This window comes from Thamnophis sirtalis, unplaced genomic scaffold (genome assembly GCF_051295495.1).
Source record: "Thamnophis sirtalis isolate CommonGarterSnake01/CBP01778 unplaced genomic scaffold, rThaSir2_p1.2 scaffold_17, whole genome shotgun sequence".
Taxonomy (NCBI): Eukaryota; Metazoa; Chordata; class Lepidosauria; order Squamata; family Natricidae; genus Thamnophis; species Thamnophis sirtalis.
In genome coordinates, this window is record NW_028261397.1 from 135,263 (window position 1) to 148,842 (window position 13,580).

Below are 13,580 nucleotides of genomic sequence, written 5' to 3' on the forward strand. Positions count from 1 at the left end.
AGAGATGGCGAGGCTTTTCCACCCCAGCGGCCCCCAACCGCCGGGTCGCCCCCCGGAACCGGTCCGTGCAAGCCAAGCTTCCTCTGTGCACGTGCGGGACCTGGGTTGCGTCCCTCCCCGGGGCCAGAAAGGGGGCGGCAGGGGCGGATTAAGGCTCCCTGGTGCCCTGAGCCCTGGCAAATCTTGGCGCGCCTCCTGTACACACGGAGCCAAGCTTCACTGAGCGTTTCCTTTCTCAAGTTTGTGGTGCCCTGAGCAGGGGCTCCGTCTGCTAAAGGGTTAATAATACACACACACCCCGGGTGGGGGCCCACTGTCTGTGCGATATCCATGGGGAGGGGGAGCTACGGGTCACCGTGCAAGTGGCGTTCAGCGCCTTTGGGACCTTTGCCTCCAGCCCTGTTGGGACGGGGAAGAGGGAGCAAACGTCTATTTGGCCACCACAATAGGAACAAGCATGTTGAGACCCCAGAAAGAGCAAGATGATTAGGGGATGGCTGGAGCCCAAAACGCATGAAGTGCTGTTGCAGGAATTGGGTCTGTCTAGTAGTTTAACAAAAAGGACTAGGGGTGACATGATAGCATCTTCCAGTATTTGAGCAGCTGCCACACAAGGGTGGTGGTGAGGGGGGCAGCCTATTCTCCAGGGCACCTGAAGGCAGGACAGGAAGCAAGAGGTGGAAGCTAATCAAGAGAGGGGCAACCTGGGACTAAGGAGACCCGACAGTGGGAACCATTAATCAGTGGAACATAATTTGCCTCCAGTAGTTGTGAATGCTCCAACACTGGAGGCTTTTAAGAAGAGATTGGACGGCCATTTGTCTGAAATGGTATAGGGTCTCCTGCTTGACCAGGGGATGGACTAGAAGGCCTCCAAGGTCCCTTCCAACTTGTTATTTGGATGTGTAAATGAATCGGCACCTCTCTTGAAATCTCTCCAGTGCCTCTGCTCTGCAATGGAGAAGGGAGGGTCAGGAAAAGGAGAGATTGCCTATAGAAATTACTCGCTCCCGGTTCTGCAAAACCGAGAATGGAGAGGGAGGGATTTTAAGAGAAGAAGCTGTCTGTCTGTCTGTGTGTGTGTGTGTGTAGCATTCCCACCCATCCCCCAAGCTGTGGGATGGACAAGCCGGCACTTGGACTACCCAAAGGCGGGGTGGGGAGTAGCTAACAGGCTTTTACATAAGTTGTGGAATTTACGTATCTCCTCCCAGCAGGAAAGCCCAGTTGCAGTCATCTAATTTCCCACTTTGTAGCTGCTTCAGTTAGCTGGCAGAATTGCCACAAGTAATTAGGATCATTAACTGAGGACTACCTACATGACTTCTCAGCTGTCACTGTAATTGATTAATGGAAATTAAGAAAGATGGAAAGTAAGGAAAAGATTGAATTTTCCATTCCCCAGTCACACGGAATAAAAGCTCAGCCAGGGTGATCTTCTGTCTATGATTTTATTAAGAGTTATTTCCAATAGGCCTGTATTGGAAGATTGGGAGACCAAAAAAGGCACAACTCACAGAAAAGGAACAAGGGAGATCATCTAACCTATCCTACAGAGCGGATGGCGGAGAAAGAAATAGCACAGGGAACCCAGCTGGACCAGTCAGGGAGTCCTTGCAGGTTCGGCAGAAAAGAAACAGAGGAAATCGAGCATGCTGAAAGGGGGAGGGGGGCCTGTTGACCGTCACAACGCAAAGCAAGCGGAACCTGCTCTGTGTGTCTCTGCCCTTGGCTCGAAGCTCCTGCCACAAGCTCCTTTCAGGGTCCAGGAACACACGGGAGCAGCTGCGTTGCCCTCCGTCACCACTCGCTCTCCTTGGCAGGAAACAAAGGGGGGGGGAGCAGTCACCACTGCCAATGGGGAACAGGGGGCTCTACAGGAGCCTCAGCTGCAGCGGGGCGCACTGGGTCAACTCCAATGCAGGACATTGGGGGGAGGGGTGTTTCTGCACTTGTCTTGCTGCTAAGCAAGGAAGTTATGTTTTCATAAGAATTCCTGTCTTTTCCTAATAGAGTCGCTTTAATTCTCTCCCCCATCCTCAAAATGTCACCATCTGTTCCGAGATCCACTGCCACCCGCCTCAGAGTTAAGCCCAAATCTTTTAAGCAGGAGTGGGAACAGTACCGTGTTTGAGCAGATCCTCTTAGCCACACAATAATTCCCTGTGTTGTAGTTCCCTGGGTTTTGGGGGAGAGGGGATTACTGGGCGCCCTTGTGCCTCAGAGGAGAGGGAGGACTGGTGGGACACAGCCGGATCCCAGAGGGCTTGACCTGGCTGGCCGGGGACATTCCAGCCCCGCTTTAATTCTGCCTCCTGTGCCCAGGAACCGCCAACTTCCTGAAAAGCCCTCTCGGCTCAACACAAAGCCACGGGGGCCCAGGGAGACCCTTTCGCCACAGCAGAACAGGCTTGCTTATTGCACTTAAGGCAAGAAACGAATCGGCTGGCAAGGAATGGTGGAGGGGGGGGGAGCCCCTGTCTTCCCCAAAGCCCACTCTAACCTCCCCACCCGCCCGACATTGCTGTGGAGGGGGAAGCAGAGATCCAGGGACGGGATCCCCCCCACTGGTGGGCATTCCCTCCTCCTTGCTCATGCGATTGCCTGAAGGGGAGTTGGGGCTCGGGGACCTTCTCCAGAAGCACAAGCCCCAATTCAGGCAACCCTGGAAGAGAGGAGCTGAATGCGGTTTGGTCAGACGAGTGAGACCCTCCCCACTCTCAGAGTGGAGAGGGGCTTCCACTGTTGTTCCTCAGCTCCAGGACGCACAGCCCCAAAGAAGCAGCAGTGGCGGCCTCAGGCCAGGGGAGGGGGTGGGGGGTAAGGAGAGGAGACCACAGGGGGTTGGGGAAACCGTGTGCCAGCAGCCACGCCTAGGCCGAGGGGCCCAGAGATGCACCCAAGACAAGAATATTCTTTACAGAGAAAAAAGGCTTCCGGATCCCAGCATTGGTGGCGCTGAGCTCCCGTCTCCACAAGTGCAGCGCCATCCCAGGATTCGGAAGAGGGGGAAAAAAGACAGGGACCGAGGAACTCTTAAATCATTACATCACGAAACGACTTCAACAAAACCTGCCACTTGGAAATCAAAGAGTCACATGAGAACCGGTGTCTGCCCCTCCCTGGGGGGGCAAGGGGGGGGGGTGGTCACGGAAGCAGCTGTCCTGAAGGGCCGCCTCTTCCCCGGGCACTGCCGCCCAGGCGCTCAGGACCAAAGGATTTGCTCACTAGGTTAAGGGCAACTAGAATTAGCAAGGGGGGCAGAGGTTGCCGGCGGACTGGAGGAAGAGGGCTCGAATGTCCGGAGACGGTCCGCTGGTCAAGAGGGTGGAGTTCCTGGGCCTTCGCGGAGACTCTCTCGTAAACTGGAGGAAGAGAGAAGGAATGAGAGGGGACCAGGGGCTGAAAGGCCGGCCGAGCGGCACCGCCAGGCAGCCGTGGGCTGCTGCTGCTGCTTGAAGCCTCTCGGTCCCTGCCTGGAAAAGGCTCTGCCTGGTTCTGACCCCCTGCCAGCCCCCCACTCAGCCTTACGGCCTCTCTCCCTCCCCAGCAGCAGATCCTCCCGGTAAAGTTATTTTTCCAAATCTTGGGTCCGATTCGATGAGGGAGGCAGCTCCGTTAGGGCCCCCCCCCCCAGGGGCAGCTCCTCTTTCCGAACCCGGGAGCAGACGCCGGGCACCACTGGCCACGTACCATGGGGGTCAAGGAATCCACGCTACTCGTCTGCAGCCGACATGCCCTTCAGAGGGTCCCTCTCTCTCATCTGCGGCAGAGAAAAGGCCAGTCACCTCCAGGACTCGGACAAGGAGCGAGAGAGAGAGGGAGAACCAGGCCCAGGCAGGGAGCGCTCACCTCATCCAGCTGCCTCTTCGTCTCGTACTCCATCCGGCGAATGTCCTCCATTGTCAGGCCAACCCATCTGTCAAGCCAGCAGAAAAGCTGCCGGTGGAAATTCGTAAAAAGCCGCCTCTCTTGCTGCAGGAAAGTGGGAAAAACCCCTGAAGCTGAAAGGCCTGGCGGGAAGGACGTCCCTGCACAGCAAGGGGGGGGGGGTGTATCTTCTCCTTCTTCTCCCTCCTGAAGGGCCCAGGCGGCTGCAGCCCCCGCACAAATGCCGCTGGGGGACCCCCCTCGGCTTCTGCCCTAAACTCTGCTCACCTTCTGGATAAAGTTCTCAATTTTGTTTTGAAGGCCCCACCACTTGAACTTGACCGTGACCAGCTTGTAAGCACACATGTACGGGCATTCGGACTGGTTGCCCAGCTCCTTCTGGAAAGACAAGAGCCCACCGGCCACCACTCAGGACGGCCGCCCTCCTCCTCCCGGAGGGCAGTCTTGGGGCAGCCCCTTGGCCCTCTCCCCTCCAGCTCTGCTCGGCCCCTGGCACTCTCCGAGTGGAGCCCCGGAGCCACCCCAAGCAAGCAAGCGAGAGGTGCTCCCTACCTTCCAGTTGGGGCCCAGAGGGCCACGGCCAGTCTTGACCGATTTAAATTTTGCTGGGTCTTCTTCTGGCTTGTAGTCCTGCGTGAGACGAGAGAGGAACCGGGAGGTTACGGAAAGGGAAGAGACCCACCCTCTTTCCCGGCACTTGCCTGGGTGGGCCTCCTCCACCCAGCCCCCCTCCAGCCTGGTGGGGCTGTAAAGCCACTTGAAAACAGGACAGAGGCCTTCTATTCCCCGCTCCCCCCTTTGGCTCCACAGAAGGCCCCCAACCACCTGGACTTCAAGCCAGCAGAGAGGTGCCCCTCACAACTCGTTTTGCCACTGCAGGTGAGTGGCCTCCAAGGGCACCTCAGAGACTCCAGCCAGGTGGCTCCTGGGTGGCCACTCCCCCCCCCCATAGACCGGTCCGCCCCCCTACCCTGGAAAGCACATGGCTCCGGTCCCCAATGTCTATGTAAACGGCCTCCACGTTCTTCCACTCCTCAGGATCCAGTTTATGGACCTGCAGGGAGAAGGAAGGGCAGGTTTCAGTCCACCTCTGAGGCCCCCCCCCCTCCGCTCTGGCTTTCAGGGCAGCCTTGAAAGTGAATTTGTAAGGTGGGGGGAGCAGCTGCAAAAGAATTCCTCAGGAAAAACATGCAAGAACGAACTGCTATCGAGGGTGATACAGTCGACATTTTAAAAACGTCAGCTATTAAAAAGAACAGGAAGCTCCTGTTCGTGTTGTACTGTGCAAATGTGGTGTTTTGTGTGTATTTTACATGTTTGTAAATAAAATTTAAAACTAAAAAAAAAAAAAAAAGGTCAGCCGGGTGTCATCCGGCCTCCTTGCAAAGAGAAAAGCAAAAAGAACAGGGAACTCTCATGCGGAGAATAGGGCAGTAGACAGCCTGTCCCCCCCTCCTCCGTCTCCCGTTCCTGCCAGAAAAGCCCCCGGGGAGGGTCCCCAGCATAGTTGCAACCAAAAGACAGACTCCCCCACCCCAAAGTCCCCACACTTACATTCTCCTGCATGCCCATATCGGCTTTGTGCCAGGTTTCAATTTTGATCAGGAAGTCATCCTTCATGTACTCGTTCTAGTCAGGAGAGGAGAAAGTTGTCTCCGCTGGGAAGGAGGGGCCAGGCCTGCAACCACCTCTAGACGCCACGGGTCTCCCCCCCCCTCCCTCCCTCCCTCCGGAGAGCGCTTGGGGAGGGGGGAAAGCCCCTCTCTGGCTTGAGAGCAGGAATGGGGCACCGGACCCAGCTGCAGAAGCCCTTGCTCTAGAGGGAAACCCACCCCCCCAGCAAAGAAGTGTCTGAAGCCCCAGGGCGAGACCAGGGCTGCCCGCAGGCACACCCGGTGGAGGGAGTGGGTGGGTGGGTCTCTTCCAGCTCTAAGAAGAGATGAGCTGGGGGCTGCAGGGGTCCAAGGGGCCCCAGAGCCTGGAGGAAAGTGGGGAGCAGCGACAGGAAACTCCTGGCCAATCTACGGAAGGAAGTGAGGGTGAATCAAAGCAACCGGAAGGCCTCCCCTTCTTCCCTCACAGGCGGATCAGAAGGACCTTCCCCGGGAATCGCCCCTCGCCCCAGAGCACCCCGGATGGGCCCCCAGGAGTCCCCGCAGGTGGTGAGGTGGGCTGGCTGAGAAGAAGTCAGCAAACGACTTTAGTGGAAGCTCCCCCCAGGCCCCAAAGGGAACCCCTGCCTCCCCCAGACCACGAAAGGGGCCTGGCACCCCTGGCAGCCCAGCCGCTTACCCAGCAGGGGCCGGAAGCTCTACTTACTGTTATAACTGCTCCAAACCCGAGACATGGAAAGAAAGACAGAGCTTCAATCAGGGACGCAGCCACGGCTCCCGGCCTGCCCCCCAACAGCCCCACTCATCAGTGGGAAGGCCTAGCCAGAGCCCCGGCCTCCTCCTCCTCCCCTTCCTGCAGCAGGGAGCTCTGCCACTTCCCCCCCCCCAAAACCCAGCTTGAGCACCCCATGGGATGGTGGGGACTGCCAGGGAGGGCCTCGCGTAAGGATGCCTATTTTAAGGCCAGCCTCCACCAGCCCCACACAGCTGAGGGGCTGCCAACTGGTTGGCAATGCACACACACACCAAAACCAGGGCGTTTTCACTAGCCATGCTGTGGTTGCTGCCTGGGAACCCAGCCCCACAGACACCCACCCCCACGGTCGGGTTTGGATTCATTTCCCCCCCCCCCTTGAGAAAATGGGCAACGCCAGCAGGGCTCTTCTCTCCAGCAGGTAAGCAGTCCCCCCCCTCCCACACACACACACACACACACACACACACACTCTGGGGAAAAGCCTCCCCACAGCCCTGGCCCTCCCTCCCTCCCTCCCTCCTTCCTAACTCCTGGGTAACTCAACCCAGGTAACCCAACCCAGGACTGCGCTGGGCAGTAACTGGATGCCCTGGCGCCAGGATCCATGATTAATGAGGGGAAGGTGGCAGGTCCTGCTTCTCGCAGGAGAGGACCCCAGTCGTAGTAGCAGCAACACCACGACCCCCTTCAGGGCTCAGACACAGCAGCCACGTAGGGGCCTCCCAGGAGGTGCAGGCAGCCTGGAGCTCTCAAAGGCCGAGCATATCCCGCAAAGGAGGGCCGGAGGCCAAACGTCCAGTGAGCAGCAGGGCTCCCAAGCAGCCCTGGACACAGCCTCCATCCCCTGCAGCAGCAGCAGCTCCTGGTGGAAGGTGGCCTGTGGTTTTCTAATCCAGGTGGTCAGCCCTCCCAGACTCGGCCTGCGCCCAAGACCCGGCTCTCACTGTCCAGACTGCGGGACCTCAAGCAGCCCAAGGAAGCCAGGCCGCGCAGAGGAGGAGGAGGAGGAGGAGAGGCCAGGGCCCAGCCCCAACAGCAGGGAAGGGTCTCTGGGGCAGTGGGGCCACCGGCTCAGAAGGGCTGAGCTGAGGGGCTTCTGCAGGAGCTGCTTCTGGGCTGCCCAGGGGGACAGAGGCCGGCTGCTGCTCCGGGGAGGGGCAGGGAACGGCCAGGCTCCCCCCTGAAGTGGTTCCCCTGGCGGAGGTTTCCTCCCTCCCCGAGTGGGCAGAGGAGCCGCTGAGCCGTGGAAATTCTCTGAAGCAGCTCAGAGCATCGGGCAGACCCGCCTGGGGCACCTCCCTAACACGGGTCCCACCGAAGGAGAAGGGGGCCTGGCATCCCCAAGCCCCCCCGGAAAAGCCCCCCAACGCCCAGCAAGGCAGCTGCCCTGGCAGAACTCACCGGTCCGGCAGAAAGGGTAGGCGTTCCAGGCCTTCTCGTGAATGTCCAGGGCCCCCTCGGGGGCCAGCATCCTGACGAAGGGAGGGACTTTGCTGCAGGGGAAAGGAGGGGTCAGGGCGCGGCCCCCCGGCAGGAGCTCCGCCCACTCTTCTTCCTGCTGCCGGCGACTGTGGCGCTTAGGGGTTCAAGGCTAAGCAGGGTTTCTGGAAGCAGAGGGGGTTTTTTCCCCCAGCTCTTCCCCAACAGGCAGGCACCTTTTCCTGGACGGGGGGGGGGATCCTCCCAGGCCACCTACCTCTGCAGGTGGTATATCTTGTGCGTGTATTGCCCCCGCTCCCCGTCTCGCTCGTAGGGCTCGTTCACCAGCACTTCCACCCCTTCGCCCCCGCCGGTTTCGTTCTTGCTGGCCTCGGCCACGGAGTACAGCTGCCCCACCTGGTACTGGAGGAGGGAAAACACGGCAGAGTCAGTGGCTTCCACGCAGGAGGGATGGGCACAGAGCGAGCCAGCAAGCAGGCCGGGAACCCGGCGCTCCTAGACCAGGTGTGGGAGGAAGCAAAGCACAGGCGGGGCAGGATCCTGCAGTTCTGGGCCTGCTGGGGGCACTGGGGGGCCCGTCTTTGCAGAGCCTTGGCATCTTCCGCCCGCCAGCCCTGCCCGAGAGCCCCAAGGCCAGCCGGAGGGCACCGGGGCTTAAGGGAGAGCAGAGGTTTCCATGGGAACCGCCTGTCCAGCGCATCCCCTCCCCCTCTGCAAGGTACAATTCAGGCCTGAAGAGGACAGGCTGCTGATCAACCCCCCCCCCGCCCCCCATTTGTTTTGGCCCCACCAGAACGAGGAGGAGCTCGGGCCCCTCATGGCAACGCCTGACCCTCCAGGGATCCCACTGCTGTTTCCAGGGGGAGAAGGATTCGCTGCCTCTGCTCTTTGGCCCGCAGTCCCAACAGACCAGCCCCCTTCCCTGCCCTTCCTGCATGGGGGCCCCAGAGGGGGAGGCAAGTCCCTCTGGCAAAAGCCCCCTCCTCCCCTATCCAGACTATCCTCAGGGGGACACAGGTGCAGCAGCTCCTGCAGGAGCACAGAGGGCGGCTGAGCAGACACCCACTCGCTGGGCCCAAACGAGGCCGAATTCAGCGACCATCCCAGCCAGTCTTTCCTGCAGCCCCAGGAGCCCCTTGCGTGGTGCGCCCCCCCCCCCCAGAGGCACCTCCAGAAGGGCAGCCTCAGCTCTGCATCTGTCAGGAATGCCAGACCAGGATCCCCCCCCCCTCTGCCCGTAAGGCTTTCCAGCCTGCCTGTAGTACTGCCCTGCTGGCAGGGGCCTCAGAGGGAGGCCCACCTTGGCGCCCATCCGTGACAGCCCCAGGCAGAGCAGAGGAGCCAGGGAGCCTCCCGCAGGGGCGCCTCCCATTGGAGGGACTCTGGTGGGCTTCCTCCAATGGCAGCCACGGATTGCGGACACTCAACACATATGTGAGGGCTGTGGTTGGGCACCTCAGGGCACAGTCTAGAGGACTAAAAGAATGGGAAGGTTTATGTGAGGAGAAGCTTCATCCTAGGCGATTGCACAAACACGGAGGAGCAGCAGCGCAAAGGACGGCTAGACAAGAGCACAAGCGCAGCCCTACGGGATGAGGCCGAGGCCCAGCGTTTCGTTTCTCACATATACCGCTCACGGCGGCTCCCTTGGCATTGGGAGGCCTGCTGCTCCAGGCACAGTAGGCAGCCAGACACGGGAGAACTCTGGGGCGATGGCTGGGAGAGCACTGTCAATCAAAGGTTGACAACACAGAGTTGCAGGGTGGTCTGAGAGGGGACCCCAGAAGTGCAGGTGGGGAGACAGTCAATGTCTCCCCATCAGGGAGGCTCAGGGCGGGCTAGTATGGAGGGGATGCAGAAGTGGAGCCCCTGAAAAGCTACTTATTTATAAAAGTTGGGTTATGCCTTGTTTCTATGTTAACTGGTGTCCTAATTATGGTATCTCCCCTGCATTCCGCCCAGCTTGGATACCTGACAGACTTGGAGAGCCAAAATCAGAGAAAGGGTTTTTTTTTTGGGGGGGGGGGCGAGATGAGGCAGAACAAAATAACAGTAACAGAAAGACTTCCTCAAGGCAGGTGCGTAGCCCCGTCCTCCAGGAATTTTACAAGCGCTTTTGCAGCCATTCCAATGAGAGGTTATCCCCCAGATCACACGCTAATGAATTTCTGGAGTTTACTGGCCACTTTCTTTGACAATTGTGCTTGAGAAAAAGCAAGAGAGAGTCCCAAAAGGGAACAGTGTTGCTTTTTCAGGAAACCAATTTAATACCATAAGTGTGTTTCACACAAACTTTCTTGCAATTCTGTTCCTAACTATAAAAAAAGCTCAAGAAAGAAAACAACCAAGAGAAGAGGTCGTACAGTTCTTGCAAAGTGACAGTAACACCACCACCATCCCAAATAAAAAGTAAACTTGGGCCGAGAGTTGTCAGGCAGGGAAGCCCAAGAAGGGCTCACAGGCAAATGGAGCTTGCCCTTCCTGCCAGGGTGTCAGACTGCTGGGAACTGCTTGAGGGACTCCTCCTCCGTCCTTTCCCCTCCACTCCTTACAGTTCCACTACTGCATCTAAGGCAGCCTTCCTTGGCCACAGAAGCCCCCAGGGTTGATTTGCAAAAGGCCACACAGCAAGCCCCCCCCCAGTTTGGCTAGATGTCTTGGGAAGGCGGGGAGGGGGAAGGAAGGAGGGAATATTAGTCTCCATATATTTTTCCTGAGCTTTAGCTACAAGTTTGACCAAGATGGAAAGAAGAAGACGAGGAGGAAGAAAAGGTTTTGTCAATGGACTGAGGGCGCCCCTTCCCCCCCCCCCACCAAACAGACCAAGGGGTCCGTCCCACTGTGTTGCTGCTGCTGCTGCTGGAGGGGGGGGGTCGTATTGTTTTCTTTAAGGGTGTTAAGCCCACCGCCCTCCCCTGTGCGAGAGAGTCGGGTGGCCATATGCCTTCCTCCAGAAAGTAAAAGGGAGAAGGCAGAGGGAAGACCTACCTCCTCCACCGACACAGGCAAAACGACGCGGCTGCAAGAGAGCAGAAGGAACGCAGTTAGGTCGCAGCCTCGCTCGCCGCAAGAGGGGCAACCCGACACAGAGATCCGCAGTTGCCGAGTTACTTTCGCCCGGCAACCCAGCCGACCCGCACCCCGCAACGGGAAAGGGTGACTGGCGCGAGCCCCTCCAGGGCATCGGCGGCCGGGATCCCACTCGCCCCCCTCCCCGCCCGAAGACTCCGCGGGGCTCCCCGGGACACAGCGGCTCTGTGTGTGTGTGTGTGCGGAGTTGTGGGGGGGGGGGAGCTGCACCGACCCGCAAGGCCGCCAGGCAGGCAGGCAGGCAGGGAGGGAGGGAGGGAGGGAGGGAGGGAGGCGGGGGAGGAAGCTGCTCCAGGCCAGCCCGGTCGGCGCTTCCAACCTTCGGAGGAGCCCCGCGGGAGGGACGCCAGCTGGACGGGCGAGCTCCTTCCCCGGAGCCCCCCCCCCCACGGCAACATCTCCCTCCCCGGACCCTCGTGTCCCTCTCCTCCCCCCCCATCTGCCCACGGAGGTCACGCGGGGCCGCCGGGAGGGGAAGGCCGAGGCGGAAGCAGCTGGAGCGGGAAGCCCCGGGTGCCCAAGACCGAGCGCCCCCCCCCCGAGCAATCCCGCCCCGTCACGCAGGAGCCGGAGGGGCGCCGGGTCTCCCGGGAGGCCGGGGAGGCGGCGGGACCTTCAGGGGTCCTTGGCCGGGGAGCCCCGTCCGCTTCCCGGCTTCCTTCCTGGGGGCCCGGCTGCCGTCAGGCGGAGGGAGGGGGGGGGCGCCCCTGCGGGCCCCGAGAGGGAGCCGCCAAGCCCCCCCCCCGCCCGCTCGCGCCCCCCCCCCGGTCTCCCCCCCCCCCCCGCCCGCTCGCTCACTATTCTTTGACGAGCACCATGGCGAGCGCTGCTCCGCTGGCTCCGGCGCGGCCCCGCCGCCCGCCCGCCCGTCCTCCGCTCGGACTGTCCGTCGCCCTGAGGCCCCTCCGTCCCGGAGCCGCGCTCGGGGTTCCCGGCCGGGGGAAGGGGAGGCGGGCGCACCGGGCGGCGTTCCTCGGCAACAGCCCTGCGTCACCGCGCGGCGTCCGACGCACGACGTCACGCGCGCGGAGGGGGCGGCGCCGTCCTGGCTCCCCTTGGCCGGCGGCGGGAGGCGGAAGGAAGGGCCGGCCGAGCGCCCCCCCGCGGCCGGCTGGGGAAGCGGCACCCGTGGAGCGGGAAGTGCCGCACTGCCGGCCGGGCGCCCTGCGAGGCCACCGGCGTGTCCGACGGCAACCTCTGTAATGCAACCCGATGAGGCGCCGAAGGAGAGCGCCAGGCGCAAGCGACGCCCGGATGAAAACGCCACGGAACCGCCCCGGAGGGCGCCGGCGGGGGCGCCTGTCGAGGGTCCCTGGGGAGGACGGCCCCCTCCTGCAAGGGGGCGGGGGGAGAAAAGACCTTGCAGAGCTCCTTCGGCGGGGGGGGGGGGAAGGGGTTCGGGGGGGGGTCCGTTAGCCGGTCTAAGGCCCGGAGAGAAGCCGCTTTGAAGCTCAGAGTCCCGGGAAGGGAAAGGTCTGTGAAGAAGGGACTCGCGGCGGGGGAGAGGAGGGAGGCCGGCCGACCTGCAAGATCTCCCTGCGGAGCTCGGTGTTTTGCTCTCCGTCGCGAGACCGTCGTCGTGATAGGCGTCTGGGACTCCTTATTGACCACAAGGCGAATAGGAGCCAGCATTGCCGCAACTGCTAAAAAAGTTCCCTTGAGCGGCAGTAACAGGAATGCGCTCTACATGGGGCTGCCCTTGAAGAGGGTTCGGAGACTTCAGCTGGTCCAGAATGCAGCCGCGCCAGCGATTGTGGGTGCGCCACAGTACAGCCACGTTACACCTATCCTCCGCGAGCTGCACTGGCTACCGATCAGTCTCCGGATACGCTTCAAAGTGCTAGTCGTCACTTATAAAGCCCTACATGGTATTGGACCTGGGTACTCGAGAGACCACCTGCTGCCAATCATCTCCCACAGACCCATTAGATCCCACAGATTAGGCCTCCTCCGAATTCCATCTGCCAGCCAATGCCGGCTGTTGACCACCCGGAGGAGGGCCTTCTCTGTGGCTGCTCCGGCCCTTTGGAACGAGCTCCCCGTGGAGATTCGGACCCTCGCCACCGTTCAGGCCTTCCGGACAGCCGTTAAGGCCTGGCTGTCCCAGCAAGCCTGGGGTTGAGTCCCCCCCCACTCGAATTTGCTGTGCTTGCTGTGTTTTTAAATTGTTGTATCACTGTATTGTTTTGTCTTACTTTCTGTATTTGTTCCCCTTCCCCTGGGTTTTGTTCAGCCGCCCTGAGTCCCTTCGGGGAATAGGGCAGCTTACAAATCGAATAAATACCAATACCAAATGCAGAGTGCTGACCGCAGGGAGAGCCCTCCCCTCCCCCTTGGATTTTCTTAGAGGAGCCCTCCGGTCCACTTGTGGGTGCTGACGTTCAGAAAGGTCCAGGGGGTGGCTTCAGGGTGGCACGGGTGCAGAGTACAGAATTAAGAGAGCGGCAAGGGACTTTGGAGGTCTTCCAGTCCAACCCTCTGCTCAAGCAGGAATCTCTGTGCCATCCAGTGATGGAGCATTTTAACAGCAGTAACTGCAGGGGAGGGCCCTAGGAATCCTCGTGGACTGCCACGTGAGCCAGCGTTGTGCTGCAGCCGCCAAAAAAGCCAACGCAGTCCTCGGCTGCAACAACAGAGGGGACAGCAGAGGCAGAGGGGGTTGCTGCCAAGGGGCAGGGAAAGCTCCTCTGAGCCTGGAACACCCTCGGCCACCTTCCACCCACCTCAGCAACTGGGGGGGGGGGTGCTGAGCAGAGACTGGGAGGACCCTGCACAGCGACTAGGTGGGG

At 60.5% G+C, this 13,580-nt stretch overlaps 1 protein-coding gene across 1 annotated transcript; it reads right to left on the bottom strand.

The window, feature by feature from the left end:
- Positions 1-1,437: 1,437 nt before the first annotated feature.
- PITPNA (phosphatidylinositol transfer protein alpha) lies at positions 1,438-11,747 on the bottom strand. The gene is made up of 12 exons (XM_087702923.1): positions 11,590-11,747; positions 10,690-10,720; positions 7,958-8,103; positions 7,663-7,754; positions 6,211-6,254; positions 5,446-5,520; positions 4,862-4,945; positions 4,444-4,521; positions 4,159-4,269; positions 3,853-3,975; positions 3,694-3,763; positions 1,438-3,365 (listed from the first exon to the last, which is right to left on the bottom strand). The coding sequence occupies exons 1-11, from the start codon at positions 11,607-11,609 to the stop codon at positions 3,716-3,718; spliced, it is 852 nt and encodes a 283-aa protein (XP_087559049.1). The 5' UTR covers positions 11,610-11,747; the 3' UTR covers positions 1,438-3,365; positions 3,694-3,715.
- Between the last annotated feature and the right edge of the window lie 1,833 nt (positions 11,748-13,580).

Excerpts from the sequence above, each read along its gene's own strand:
- PITPNA (XM_087702923.1), bottom strand. The coding sequence starts at position 11,609 with ATGGTGCTCGTCAAAGAATA. Across the intron at positions 10,721-11,589 it reads ATGGTGCTCGTCAAAGAATA|CCGCGTCGTTTTGCCTGTGT; the intron begins GTGAGCGAGCGG and ends GCTCTCTTGCAG. Across the intron at positions 3,976-4,158 it reads TTGAGAACTTTATCCAGAAG|CAAGAGAGGCGGCTTTTTAC; the intron begins GTGAGCAGAGTT and ends ACTTTCCTGCAG.